Raw genomic sequence first — 14,151 nt, forward strand, 5'->3', positions numbered from 1 at the left:
TGGAATATTCCATGCTAATGAAAAAGGCCATCATTACATATTTCTTAATTTTTTAGGTTTAAAATTATTATAATGGATTTGTGCAGTGACTAATGCTGTAATCTTATTTATGCTTTCCGATGAAATATACTGGAGACTTACTTCTAACTATGCATGCATAGGATTGTGTTGTAAATGAAGAAAAATAATACTCAGTGCCCCTAACTTCATCTGCAAATATATATTCCCTATTACTAGCTGATTTTCTGATATGCCCAGAAACTAGTGTCTGTCTTGTCCTTGCCTGGGCCTGCCTCTCTCTCTCTCTCTCTCTCTCTCTCTCTCTCTCTCTCTCTCTCTCTCACAAGACTAATAGAATAACCACTACCCTGACTAACAATCCTAAATGGTGGTTTGAATCCCTTTAACACCCCCCCACACACACATTTTAATCATTTAACCACCACAACTGCAAATACTAAATGGTACAAAACTACGTTACCAAATAAGCTTTTCTGAGAAATCCAATAGCTAAGTATCCACAGGCCCAGAACTCCATCCCAAGTCCAAACCATTCCCACTACCTTCGGGGGGAACCATCAGAAAAGTTTGGTGGGTGCTGCAATCTTCTTCCAACCTTGTTCCCTCCCATCAGAGTCAAAGGGTGGGAAATAACTCTCTCCATGCCCTGTCCTGGCATCCTGGCATGATTTCTGTTGTGTTCACAGGCAAGTTCATGGGATGGAGAGACCAGGATCTGGTGTAGTTGGGTTCCTCCATTCATGCTGCCCACTTTCAGCCTAGGATTCAGGGAAATAATTTTCCCAATGGAGGGGCTCCGTGGACTTTTTGTACAGCATACAGGGGCATTTCTGCAGGCTTTCAACAGGAATTAGCAGCCTCCATTTCACTTCAACTCCCCTTGACCCATGAAACAGTGAGGATAGGATTGCACCCTTTAGGATGAACTAATTTGCATTAAGTGGTGCCATGTGTCATCCTACTCCTAGGCCAAAAGGGTGACAGTTCATCACCACCACCACAGCTAAACCTAAAATTAAAGTTTAGGTTTATTTGTTTTATTGATCTCCAGAATCGTGGAGGACAACTGAAAGAAATCCTCGCAGGCCAATGTAAAACAATAGCACAGCAAAACAAAGAAAAGAATTCCCAATTGTCCCACTACTTAAGGCAAACCTCGAGTCATCTTGATAAGCAAACACCCAAAGCGGGTGATGAGGATGGAACAAACTCTGATTTCAACCACCATCTCCTCTTGAAATTTAAGGAAGGGATATAGAAGTTGGAGGTAAACTGGGGCTGTGATAACTGAAACAAACAAGATAAAACAATTCCTTCCGGTAGCACCTTAGAGACCAGCTAAGTTTGTTGTTGGTATGAGCTTTCATGTGCATGCACACTTCTTCAGATACACTTGCATGCACACGAAAGCTCATACCAACAACAAACTTATTGGTCTCTAAGGTGCTACTGGAAGGAATTGTTTTATTTTGTTTCCACTATGGCAGACCAACACGGCTACCTACCTGTAACTGAAACAAACAAACAAGGTCAAGGAAAGAAGCAATTTTCACAAGATAGATAAAGGAAAGTGATTGCAAGAGAAGAGGGGGTTCAGAGGGGGGATAAAGACAGGCAACTAACCAGTGCTTACAAAAAGTGAAGTCGGTGTTTGAGAAAGAATCAGGAAGGAAGGTCATTGGGGACTTATGAGAAAGAGCGACAGTGCAAAGGAACATGATAATGGTAACTGTGGGAGCCAAGGAGAAGATAGCAAAAATGGTGAAACAAAAGGAACTGCACAATAAATTTTGCGCATTAAACAAAATGCAGACTGCAGTCCTATACACCAGAGATGGGGAACTGTGGTCTACCTAGGGTTCTTGGACAGCAGCTTCCATCATCCTTCACCATTGGCCATGGTGGCTGGGACTTTGAGTACAACAACATTTGGAAGGTCAAAAGTGACTGCTTCCTACTAGACACAGTTATAAGTAAGTGTGAGTAAGCTCCACTGAATAGGACTTTAAAATGTTTTTTTAAAAAAGGTAAAGGACCCCTGGACGGTTAAGTCCAGTCAAAGGCGACTATGGGGTTATGGTACTCATCTTGCGTCAGGCTGAGGAAGCCGGTGTTTGTCCACAAACAGCTTTCCAGGTCATGTGGCCAGCAGAACTAAACCACTTCTGGCACAACGAGACACCGTGACGGAAACCAGAGCGCACGGATACGCCGTTTACCTTCCTGTCGCAGCGGTACCTATTTATCTACTTGCACTGGCGTGCTTTCAAACTGCTAGGTTGGCAAGAGCTGGGAGCAATGGGAGCTCACTCTGTTGCGGGGATTCGAACCGCCAACCTTCTGATCGGCAAGCCGAAGAGACTCAGTGGTTTAGACCACATCTCCACCTGCTCCTCCTGAATAGGACTTACCTTGGAGCAGACATGCAGAGGATTGCACTGTCAGTGCGTTTGCAGGAGATGCTGCTGCCCACTTCCTCTCTCCAGTGACTTGTAGCCATCTTTGTAGATGTTGATGACTTGTAGACATCTTTGCTCCCACCACCATCTCACACAATTGGGCAGCATCACGGCTCCCATGGAACCATTGTTGGAGGCCGCATGTCTCTAAATGCCAATTGCTAGGAATCACAAGACTGCTGCTGCACTCTGATCCTGCTTGTGGGCTTCCCACAGACATCTGGTTGGCCATTCTAGGATCAGGATGCTAGACTAGATGGGCAAGTGGGCCTGATCCAGCAAGACTCTTCTTATATTCTTAAAGGGATTATAAGGTCCATATGACACATAGGAAAGGCATATGCTATGGGGAATTGGAAACATTAAAATCATCATCCTGACTTGCAAGCTCTAAGCTCTTAAGAGGCATATGTTGGCGTTGACTCATGCCGGAGTTTGGTTGGAGAAACAGGTAGGAACATGGGAGGGGTCGCTAGAAATGGCTTGATAATGCCGTGACAATAATGTTGTCGAAACCAAGTGAATCCCAGGAGTCTAAGGCTTATCTGGTAAGAAGAGCAGCATGGATAATGCCATTTTGGACTTGGAATGAAAGACTGTCAGTATATATGGTTCCTAATGGTTTTGTGAATATTTTTTTCCTGTTTCAAACAGCAGGGTATCAGTTTCTAAATAAAGTTTTAGAAACCCACCTTCCTCTACACTGGAGAGGAATGCCAGCTTTTTCATACATTTCCTGCCTGGAAAAAAACCTCTGTGATTCAAAAGATGTGCCATATTGGGGTAGCAATGGTGGAGAATCTGCAGATGTGGACAGATGCATGTTTGTTCTACCACATTCTCTTCCTTCTTCCCACTGCATGCAATGTGCCTGGATGTATAACCTCCTCCATTCTCACTTTGTGGAGATCGCATTTCACCCTGTATAGAACTGGAAACCCCCTTCCCTGACAAATCTTGTGGTTTCGAAATGCTGTGCTTGTGATTTTGTGCATTTTGTACATTGCCTCTAGGCTTTGGCGTAGGCGAGGCATGAAACCCTAATAAATCTGATTCTCATCAGGAGCTGTGAAGTTGCCCCAAAAGACCTGCATGTGGGGTCACAATAACTGTTCTTAGGTTGACAGGGCAGACTCCTCCTCCCAACTTTAGATAGGGAAATGATCCCCAACTGCACACACACACACGTATGTTCCTTACGGCCACCTCTTTGAAATCTGTTTACAAGCAAGCAGCCCATCAGCTAAAACCTCTCTCCCACCTACCCCCCAAGATCTTTATCGATTCTTTTGGCAGTGTTCAAAGCTTCAGAGCTTCAGAAACACAGTGACCGGAGGCACCGCATCAGGAAAGCAACAGGAACAATATGTTGATCGAAATGCCCATCCGTTTGCGGGCAGCAACCTTCATGTTACAGAAAGGGCTTTGCTTATCTGTAGGGAAGCCGGCGGTGGGTTGTCAATTCATTCAGAGAGGCGAAAGAGACCGACAGTGAGACAGATTGCCGGAGCCTTCGTACCATGGACAGCTCCTGGTACAGAGACGCTGGAGAATTTCCCCTTCCTCTTGCGTGTGTGTGCTAATAATAATAATAATAATAATAATAATAATAATAATAATAATAATAATAAATCCTGCAGTCCATCCCCTATATTAGCAAACGCCTCCAGCTCCTCCTCTCCCTTGGGAACAACCATCTCGATCCGAGCCCGGGAGATCTGACGTCAGGGATCGCTTTCGTCGTTTTGATGTGTCAAGCCCTCATTTCCATTCTGGCTGTGGCGGGTTGGAGTCCTGCTCAAGCATGAGCCGGGCAGAAACGGGCGACCTGTGATCGCAGCCAGGCACTTTCTTGAGAACAGCCAGCTCCTTCTCCACCCCCCGCCCCGCCGCACCAGCCTTTCTCCTGATCGCATAGCAACCAGAGTGGGGAAGGAGTTTTCCACTCTTCCTCCCTTTTTTTGAAGCACGAATCCTGACTTCTCCAGTGCCTGACTCGATTCCTTGATCGATTCTCCTCGTTCTCTCCAAAGCGCCCGGTCCTCCTTCTTCCTCGCCGGCTGCCATGGAGAGGCGAGGCTGGGCAGGGCGCAGCGCGGCCGTGGCTTTGCTGGCTGCCTGGAGCGCAGCCGTCCTGCTGGCCCGGGCGGAGAGGCAGTTCGTCAACGAGTGGGCAGCCGAGATCCCGGGAGGTCCGGCGGCAGCCCAGGCCATCGCCGACGAGCTGCAGTATGAATTTCTGGGGCAGGTAAGGCTCCCCGCTTCCCTCCCCACTCCACCCTTCTCCCACCCCATTGCGCAAAGCAGGCAAGTTTGTTTCTCCCGCTTTCCCGAATAGGAACCCGGCGGCGCGCGTAATTGACAAGCGATGCCATTGACTAGCAGCTGGAGATAGTGGCTGTGCGCTAATGGCTCTGTTGCTGAGACAGAGCTACACACGTCACGTGCTCCTTTCTAGAGACTGACTCCCTTAAGCAAGGACTTCTCATGCTATTATTATTATTATTATTATTATTAGGGAGAGGTGGGTGGGTTTCCTAGCTCAGGATGGCGGGTTCTCCCTCCATATGGCAAACACAGTCTCCGGGGAAAGTCCTCAGAGTTCCCAAGCTTTCTCTCCTGCCACAGGATTCTTTGCTTTTCTATGCACACCACTGAATAATAATAATAATAATAATAATAATAATAATAATAATAATAATAAATTTAAATAGAGTTGAGGAAATGACTTTAGGGATAGCACACTCCTTTGCGTTCTGCGAGAGGTGGCTTTCTCGGGGACAATACCAAACGGAGTGGAATCGGCAGCAGGCGCTGGGAATTGCAACTCAGGGGAAACGAGAAATGCTTCCTCCTCGGAAACCCCCGCAAGGAGACCTTCCTTGCTTTGCATTAACCCCTACAGCTCCCCAAGGCGAAGGTGGAATGCCTTTAGCTGGGGTTCCAACCTCAGGATCCGTTTCAATTGCCAGGATTGAAACGAGAGAGAATTCAACAATCGAGAGAATTCATAATTCCCCAGGGATGGGTGAAGCAGTATGCAGAAGGAGAATGCGTGTGCAGAGTACTTCCCCCATCCTTCTGAGTAACCACAGACATCTGGGTTTATGCAGGAGGAAGCCGTCATTCCGTGGAGCGAGCTTTCAGACAAAGAATGAGCTCTGTCTTTCTTTCTTCCCTCCCTCCTCCTTTGATAAAGTTCTACCAGCCCAGAGCATTGAAACCACTTGCCGTTTCTTTCCGCAAACCCTCTGCTCTTAGGGACATATTTGTGCCTCCGTGGTTTGGTGAAGGTGCCATGTGGATTGAACAAGAGCAATCCTACACTGTATCCTAAAAGTTAACAGCGCCAGGTGTTTTCCACAATCTCCTCTCCTCTCCCTTCCCTCCAGCCCACCTCCTCCCCCCGTCTGTCATGCCATGACGTCACTGTTGTCAGGGATGAGTAACTTCATTTACGTAATAGCAACCTTGCCCCGTTATCTAATTGTAGAGTTTCCTACCTGTATCCTGTACCCCAGCAGTTGACTCCAGTAGTGCAGAAACCAAACCCCTCTGATCTGGTTTCTAAAGAAACAGCCTAATATGTCTCTGTGTTAGTCCAGTGATGCAGAGCACGGAGAGGGTGGAGATCAAAGTCTAACATCTGCTTTCTCTTTTATGATCCTCACTTACCTCTTATGCTTGAAACAAGCTTCGTTGTCACTGCGGGAAGCAAATTTAACTCCCCGCGCCCCTATAAAAGTAGTGCTGACGAACTGCTGTGCTGGCAAATAGAAGTGCATAGGTTCTGATTCACTGCTGTATCCTGTGCCCTTGTGTCAGCGACACAAGCCTGTTACACAGCAGTGGGTGTTGACAATATTGCATTGGCAACGACTCAGACCACCCAATGAAGCAGAACAGAGGCACCCAGGAATACAGCGTAATGTAGAGATGAGCAATGAGGGGCAATGTAGCCCAGGCACAGTGCTGTAGCTGGGGGGGGGGGAGAGACTAGTCAGGTTTTTTTGCCCCTGGTGAAACCTCCAGAGGAGCGCCATTGAGGCTCCCAGCCTGGCTCTCTCTCTCTCTCTCTCTCTCTCTCTCTCTCTGTGTGTGTGTGTGTGTGTGTATACACAAATGTGTGTGTGTATGGGGTGCCAAACTGGGTCTTTGATCTGGGTGAAATAAAGCCTAGCTTTGCCCCTGAGTCCAGGTCCAGAGACCATGTGATGAGCTTTTTTACCTAACTGAGTAAGCTACTTTGGCACAATCTAGTGCAGTGAGCTGTTCCAAAGAGATTGCAACTGATAGGGAGCGTGGCAGAGTTAAATGCCCGCCCTTGTTTTGCAGAGGGTTCTCTCTACCTGAGAATAAGCAACTGCGAATTTTTGTAGATATGCACATCTCATGGCCAGGTTTCCTATATACAAGATCAACTGATTCATAGGCACTTTGATACTCCCCTCCTGTCAGAACTTAATTTGAGTCAGCAAGTGTCTCTGATTCCATAGCCATAGCTCATCCCTGGAGCTTGTCAAGTAATAATAAAGAAAAGTCTGCCTTTCTTTTGCCACGTATATATCTTGATTTGGAAGGCAGGCTTTCTAGTTCGGAGGGTGTTGCTCCAAGCCTGTCGAGAACAGCTTTGGCACCTCTTGTTTTAGAAATTTTGATTTGTTTATTTTAAATATTTCCACCTTGCTAAATTTCCCAAAGATCTAATCATGGATAATCTATGGGAGTTGCTGTTTGTAATGCATTTGGAATTCAAGTAGTGGCGGACATTTGCAAGCACTCTGATGAAGATGTGTAGCACTTAGATTGCTGCTGCATTAAATGGGAGGCGGTAATTTTGCTCTGAGATGAAGCTAACAGGGGTGACATGTTATATGGCCCGGGTTCTAGCGCTGTAAATGTGGTGCTGGCTGCCATCAGCAGTAAACCACTTCCACATGGTAGGAGCTCCACGACACAGCCGCAAAACCTATAACTGGCTCTGGCAAATGTTTGCCAGATCCACTGGGGGCAATGGCCCTGGCATGGCTATTTACTAACCACTGGCAGGCTTATATGCGGGAGCTGAGTAGAACATTACAGTGGCTACCTGGAGCCCCAGAAGTGATTTCAGTGGCAACCAACCTGTGTTCATACTGCCTGAATCAGGCAACAGTTGTAGCTCTAGAAGCTCACATTTCCTGTCCCAATTAAAAACCCGGTAAGAATTGTTGCTGAGCAGAACTGAAACTAGGCTCATTTAGTGCTTAACAGAAGGCAGAATCACTCAAGCTCTTATCTCTGTTTTAACACTTCCTGTATTATGCCACTAGCTGGGTAGTTTCTAGGCATGCATTGATCACCTCCATTTAGATTTCCACATGATTCCTAACATTTGCTCATAATTGCAATTAAATGGCTGGAGTCTACGACCTGCTACTGTTGCAGCCAACGTGCCAGGAATTTTAAAACAGAACCACGCATGCCAGGCCATTACAACCCAACAAATAGGAGTTATGTTTCTGGTGCCACCTTAGCAAAAGGAATTAGATCTCCATCCAATAAAACTCACTCCCTGTCCTGACTGCTGAAAGACCATATTTGAATAAGCTCCAAGATTTAGACCTGCTTTTCTGGCCAAGTAAATGTCCTCTCAAGATTCTGCATACCATGTAACATGAGTTCCAACTGCCAGAACACAAAGTAGGAAAAATGAGGATTCTAAGCAAGGCTGCTGCACAAAATCACTGTGGCATTGCAGAAGCAGGCTATTTCAGCATAGCAATGCAAACAAAACTACTGTAGACATTTCTACCAATTATCATTTCGGTGATGATCACTTGGTAATTAGAAGTGGAGGGCGCTGAACATGTTGCACTCAGGCCGACAGCGATTCCATATATCATTCGCTCTAATATCCCAGAGATGAGCAAGACGACTATATACTGGGGGAAATCAATGTTACAGAGAAAGAATGGGAAATGATGAAATGAGCTGTGGGGAATCCAAGAAGTGCTGTCTAATGAAATCCAGAGCAAGGCCATTGGATAAGAGAAAAGCGAGGAAGACAGAGTGGAATACATCATGAGGTGGCTGTGCTCTGCCTCCACAGTTGGAGTCAGCAATGCTTCTGAGTACCAGCTGCTGTGAAAGGGACGCAGGTGGTGCTGTGGTCTAAACCACTAAGCCTAGGGCTTGCCGATCGGAAGGTTGGCAGTTCGAATCTCCGCGGTGGGGTGAGCTCCCGTTGCTCGGTCCCTGCTCCTGCCAACCTAGCAGTTCAAAAGCACGTCAAAGTGCAAGTAGATAAATAGGTACCACTCCAGCAGGAAGGTAAACGGCGTTTCTGTGCGCTGCTCTGGTTCGCCAGAAGCGGCTTAGTCATGCTGGCCACATGACCCAGAAGCTGTACGCCGGCTCCCTCGGCCAATAAAGCGAGATGAGCGTTGCAACCCCAGAGTCGTCTGTGACTGGACCTAATGGTCAGGGGTCCCTTTACCTTTACCAGCAGCTGCAAATCACAGAAGGGGAGGGTGTTCTTTTATTCATGTCCTGCTTCTGGGTTTCCCACAGGCATCTAGGAGCCATGGTGGGAACAGGATGCTGGGCTGGAGGGGCCTGCATCCTGTTTTATGCATACCATACACCCCTGCATATTTTGCATGAACTAAACCATTCAGTAATCCATTGCTACATCCACCAAAACTTATCTACACTGCTGAATTTATCTTAATGCTACCAGTGGTTTTAAATGAACACAATTTTCACCCACATATTATTCAGTAAACATTTTCCAGTCTTCTTTAAACGTATGTTCTTCTTGTTCTCTTATTCTATATGTTAAATCTGCAAGCTGCACGTATTCTATCAGCTAAGCTGCCATTCTTCTTTGGTTAGGACCCTGCTTGTTTTCCATTTGGGGGCTAGCAAAACACAGGCTGCAGTAGTAGCATACATAAATAAGCTTTTTGACACCTGGGACTCCTTTGTGTTTGAATCCTTTCAGTTCCATATCTGTCATCTATCTATCTATCATCTATCTATCTATCTATCTATCATCATCTATCTATCATCTGTCTATCTATCTATCTATCTATCTATCTATCTATCTATCTATCTATCTATCTATCATCTATATCTATCATCTATCATCTATCTATCTATCTATCTATCTACCTACCTATCTACCTATCTATCTATCTGTCTATCTGTCTATCTGGAACTGAAAGGATTTGAACAGGGTCTTATGAGGAAAAGCCTGGGCAAATGAAGGTAGGCAAATGCATTTACATGTCCTCAGCCTTTGTTCTGGTTGAGGATAAGGCTGGAGAAGTCCTATGCTCTAAACAAAAAGCACCTAACAGTTAATCATCTGTACACATAGATGGGTAATAGTGTTGGAACCTATTTGTTCCTTTTAATTCTAAGAAAAATCCTGTCCCCTGTGCATATTTTCAACACATTGCTCTATTCAAGACACATTACTATTAGTTTAAAAACAGTGTATGTTGACAATTATTCACGTGTTTAATTGCTTGGAAAATATTGGTGGAGACACAGTTCTGTTCCCACAGTCTTTGCACTTCTGCTTTTGAATAAATATTTTATCCACCAAAATTTAATGTTCTTATATTCGAAGCATTTCTGGGAAATTCCATTTATCCGTTGCTATTGACTGTTTGCTCCCTGTGGGAAAATATCTCAGAAATCATCCTGTGTATTGCAGATTGGATCACTTGAAAATCATTATCTATTTAGACATAAGAGCCATCCTAGAAGGTTGCGAAGGAGTGCTACTCACATCACAAAAAGACTCTTGGATGATCAACGCGTAAGTATTGCATTTTCAGTTTCCCATAGACTGCAATACTGAATACCCTTACAAGGGAATAAGCCCCCATGAACCCAGATGGGCTTACTTCTGAGGAAACATACATAGGCTTGCAGTCTCCTCTAGCCTTTAATTTATTTATTAAATTCATATCTCCCCTTTCCTCAAGGAGATTAAGGGATTGCCCATAGTTCTCTTCAACCATTTTTATCCCTACAACAATCTTGTGAGGTAAGTTAGGCTGAGAAACACTGCCAGGCTCAAAGTTACATGGGGAGGTCCACAACTGTCACATGTTTGCTCTGTTGGTGTCAAATGGCCACCCACCCTCAGTTTAAGGTACAGAAGCTGACTGAACCGGCAGTTGAATCTTAGGCCCCAAGTTTACCATGATACTACTTTAAACAGTCACGGTTTCTCCCAAAGAACCCCAGGAATTGTAGTTTGTTATGTGTCCTGAGAGTTCTTAGGAGACCTCTATTCCACTCATATAGCTTCAGTTCCCAGAGTTACCTGGGAAGAGTGATTGCTTGTTGAACTACTCTAGAAAGTGCAGCTCTGGGGTGGGAATATAAGTCTAACAAATCGCAGAACTCTTAAAAAAACTACAGTTCCTAGGATTCTATGGAGGAAGCCATGAGTGTTTAAAGTGACATGAAATTCCTTTAAATGTTGCAGACGGGGCCTTATTTCAGCTCTGGCAATGGGATGTTATCCTCCACAGCACTTGAGGGCAGCAGGCTGTGTGGCACATACACCTCTGATTTCCGTCAGGTGGAAGTGACCAGGTGGCTCAGGGGAGCTGCTTCCTCCTGGTATCTGCTGCCTAATGGTAGGGCCAGCCCTGAATGTAGGAGAGTGAAGCAGACTGCTGAAATTTATGGCAAGTAGATAACATTTGCATAGTAGGGCTATTGTTGCCTTATGGTGTCAATGTCAAGATTTGCCCCACAAAAGGGTGAAAAATATACCAGTAATCATCAGAAATTTTGGGGTTCATTGAGGAACTAGCCCAAGGGGAGTCTATGGAAATTGGCAACGCTCAACAACTTGCCAAAAAACAACAGCTTTTGTGTCTGGGTTGTCATTTTTGAAATATGGCAACCCTACTTAAAATGCAACAGATTCCTTGCTTTTTAAAGAAAACAAAAGGTGAAGGAAGAGGGAAGAGGGAAGTTGTGATGGCAGTGCAAATTCTAAGAAGCAAAATGTTAGCAAATGAGAAGGTCCAGATCTTGATGTATAATCTTGGCCAGCGGTTTGACAACTGGCCACTGGAATTATGCACTTAGGAAACAAGACAAAAAGCAGATGTGTGTCAGATAACAAAGGGCAACATAGATCAGCTGATTGTTGATATCTTAGTTCTTGGTATAGCCACTAGGAAATCAATTAGGTGTATGTTATTTTGTTCACACCACAGCAGCTTCTCTGTTGTGTCTCTCCACACCGGGGGTGTTAACCTGCAACAGCCTACAAAGTGGAGAGTGTTCACAACACACCAGATGTCTTGGTGATCTCGTCATCAGACATTATGGCAATCGCTCACATCCTTTGTGCATTCTCACTGGGCATTTCCCCCTTCCCAGTTCAATTCAGAACTGGATTCAGCCAACTGAGTTCTCTCATGTTGAGGCGAGGGGGAGAAGCTTTGTGTATTCTGGACTCTATCCTGTGCCCACTTTGAGCCCAACTGTGCTCCCAATTACATCGCCAGCAGCACAGCGGGGTCTGAATCCCCTCCTTGCATTGTGAGACACAAACCTAATTGCCTGACTAATGCAGAAGTCTGCTGTTTCTGTTTGCTGAGTCAGTGGCAGAGATGGAATGAGATCTCTGCCTCCTCTCTCCCCTCTTTCTCTCCTACCCACTCCTTCCTCTTTGGTTCTTGAAAAACCGCTATGGCAAATTGCAGGCCCTGGGAATGCCGGGAAATGCAGGTTTTGTGACATCCCCATGCTAGCATTTCAAGTACAAAGGTGAAAGGAAACGAAAGGGAGTAAGACTGTCCTTGCTGCCATCACTGCAGCCACAGCCAGGTATATAGGTAGGAAGAGAAGTTCTTTTTCAGCTTGGATTGTAACCTGAGCCGCCAAAGAACTATGGGGCTGGGTGGTTGGTTCAGTTCAGTATATTCTAGTGCGCTTTACAAGCATGGCAGATTTGCCTTCCAAACTGGATCATTGCAAAGTTCAGTGGCATCAATGTTTTCCATGTGAAATTTGGTGCTACACATGAAATAATCAGCAGGGAGATCCACTTTGCATAATGGGACTGGGTGTCAGTTAAGTAACCTGCCCTCTGCCCCTCAAACTACTATCTGTTGAAATTGAGCACTTATCAGAATGTGGTCCTCCAGGCTTTGTAAATCAAAGGCTTGGTTGCAGAATTTGTTTTCAGTATTAGAGGTCAACTCTGACATGTGTGCAGCGCAATATTAATTACATTTGCACTAGCAGCAGCTGCTGAAGAAGGCCAGCTTCCTGGCTCTTGCTACAACCTTTTGCAAACAGGGTTATGCCTAATCTGCAAAGATATATTACAACATGAAATAGAGCATGCCTGTCTTGCTATTTAATGCAAATACCCTTTGCTGGGATAGTTCAGTTGGTAGAGCAGGCTTGAATTACCTTTTAGAAAGAAAATACAGTATGTTGAGTTAGAATCATTTAATATAATTTCCTAAAGTAATAAATCACCATATGCCAAGACTAAACAACAACAACCCAGCAGCCTAAAAAAAATAAAAATAATTAAACTTATCTTCCAGTAAGTAGGATGCTCTTAATGCTTCCATAGACAGACATGCTAAATTAAATAGGGTGTAGTCCTCTGTCATTAATGCTCTTATTCATTATTAGATATTCATTATATCATTATTAGATGTGATCTAATAGTAACAGTTTTCTTAATATGGAGATTTGCAAAGAGATGTAGTTACGGGGCCAGGTGGAAGAGCATATGGACTGTGAATAAACAAGTTTGATACTGGTATAACAAGAGAGTATATCTCCCACATTCACTGCTATAATTGTTTTTAAATGTTAAACTGTAGCTCATGGATAAGGTTTTTTTATACATATGAGTGAGTCTTGTTGCTTAAAAAAAGGAGAGAGATAATTTTCTGTTACTGGTGTGCCAAAAACCTGTATGCCTGTTTCTAAAAAAAAAAAAAGCTTTCTTCCCCTGTGAAAGTGTGGGAAGCTGGAGAGGCTGTGGAGATCAGTGAGCTTGTTGATGTTGTTTTTAAGGGAATTTCTTCCTTTTACCTTAAAAAAAAAAAAAAATCCACACTGATTTCTCTACAATTAAAATAGAAATAAACGTTGTGAGACTAAAATGTGCTTCTGAGATTCTTAGAAAAGGGGTGGGATAGAAATGCAATAATACTTTGGTATAACAACAACAACAACAACAACAACTCCAGGTTCTTTATATATGTTGCTATTGGCAAATATATTCCAGGTGTCTTGGGCAGAACAACAGTATGAAAAGAAGAGAAGTAAGCGTTCGGTATTGCGGGACTCAGCAGGAAATCTTTTCAATGACCCCATGTGGAATCAACAATGGTATCTGGTAAGAGCTTGCATTTATATGTAGACTCTACATGTCTTAAGAAAAGTCAAAAGTCATCTATGAGCTGCAGTGCAACCATTTAGGCTGCAATCCTAAACATCCTTCGTAGGGAGCAAGTGCCATTGCACTGAACCGAGTGGGACTTACTTTTGAGTAACGATCCATAGGATTGCACTGTATGAGGCATGCAAGGTATTCAACTCTTGACAAGCAATTTTCTACTCCTTCTACTCTCAGCTTCCAAATTATAAAATTAAGAGCATAGTGCACAATAACTTTTGCAAA

The 14,151-nt window shown here is 44.4% G+C and overlaps 1 protein-coding gene across 2 annotated transcripts in view; it reads left to right on the top strand.

Moving 5' to 3' along the window:
* Nucleotides 1–4,186: 4,186 nt before the first annotated feature.
* Nucleotides 4,187–14,151, top strand: part of PCSK1 (proprotein convertase subtilisin/kexin type 1) — a 32,973-nt gene continuing 23,008 nt past the window's right edge. Inside the window, exons 1-3 of one of the 2 annotated variants that reach the window (XM_083403944.1) lie at nucleotides 4,187–4,728; nucleotides 10,186–10,290; nucleotides 13,756–13,866. In XM_083403944.1, the coding sequence (XP_083260070.1) occupies nucleotides 4,546–4,728; nucleotides 10,186–10,290; nucleotides 13,756–13,866 (399 nt within the window). In that variant the 5' untranslated portion in view covers nucleotides 4,187–4,545. The remainder of the gene's footprint in view (nucleotides 4,729–10,185; nucleotides 10,291–13,755; nucleotides 13,867–14,151) is intronic. The other variant, XM_083403945.1, reaches the window with a different exon arrangement.

This window comes from Podarcis tiliguerta (genome assembly GCF_965153285.1).
Source record: "Podarcis tiliguerta genome assembly, chromosome: 11".
Classification (NCBI taxonomy): domain Eukaryota; kingdom Metazoa; phylum Chordata; class Lepidosauria; order Squamata; family Lacertidae; genus Podarcis; species Podarcis tiliguerta.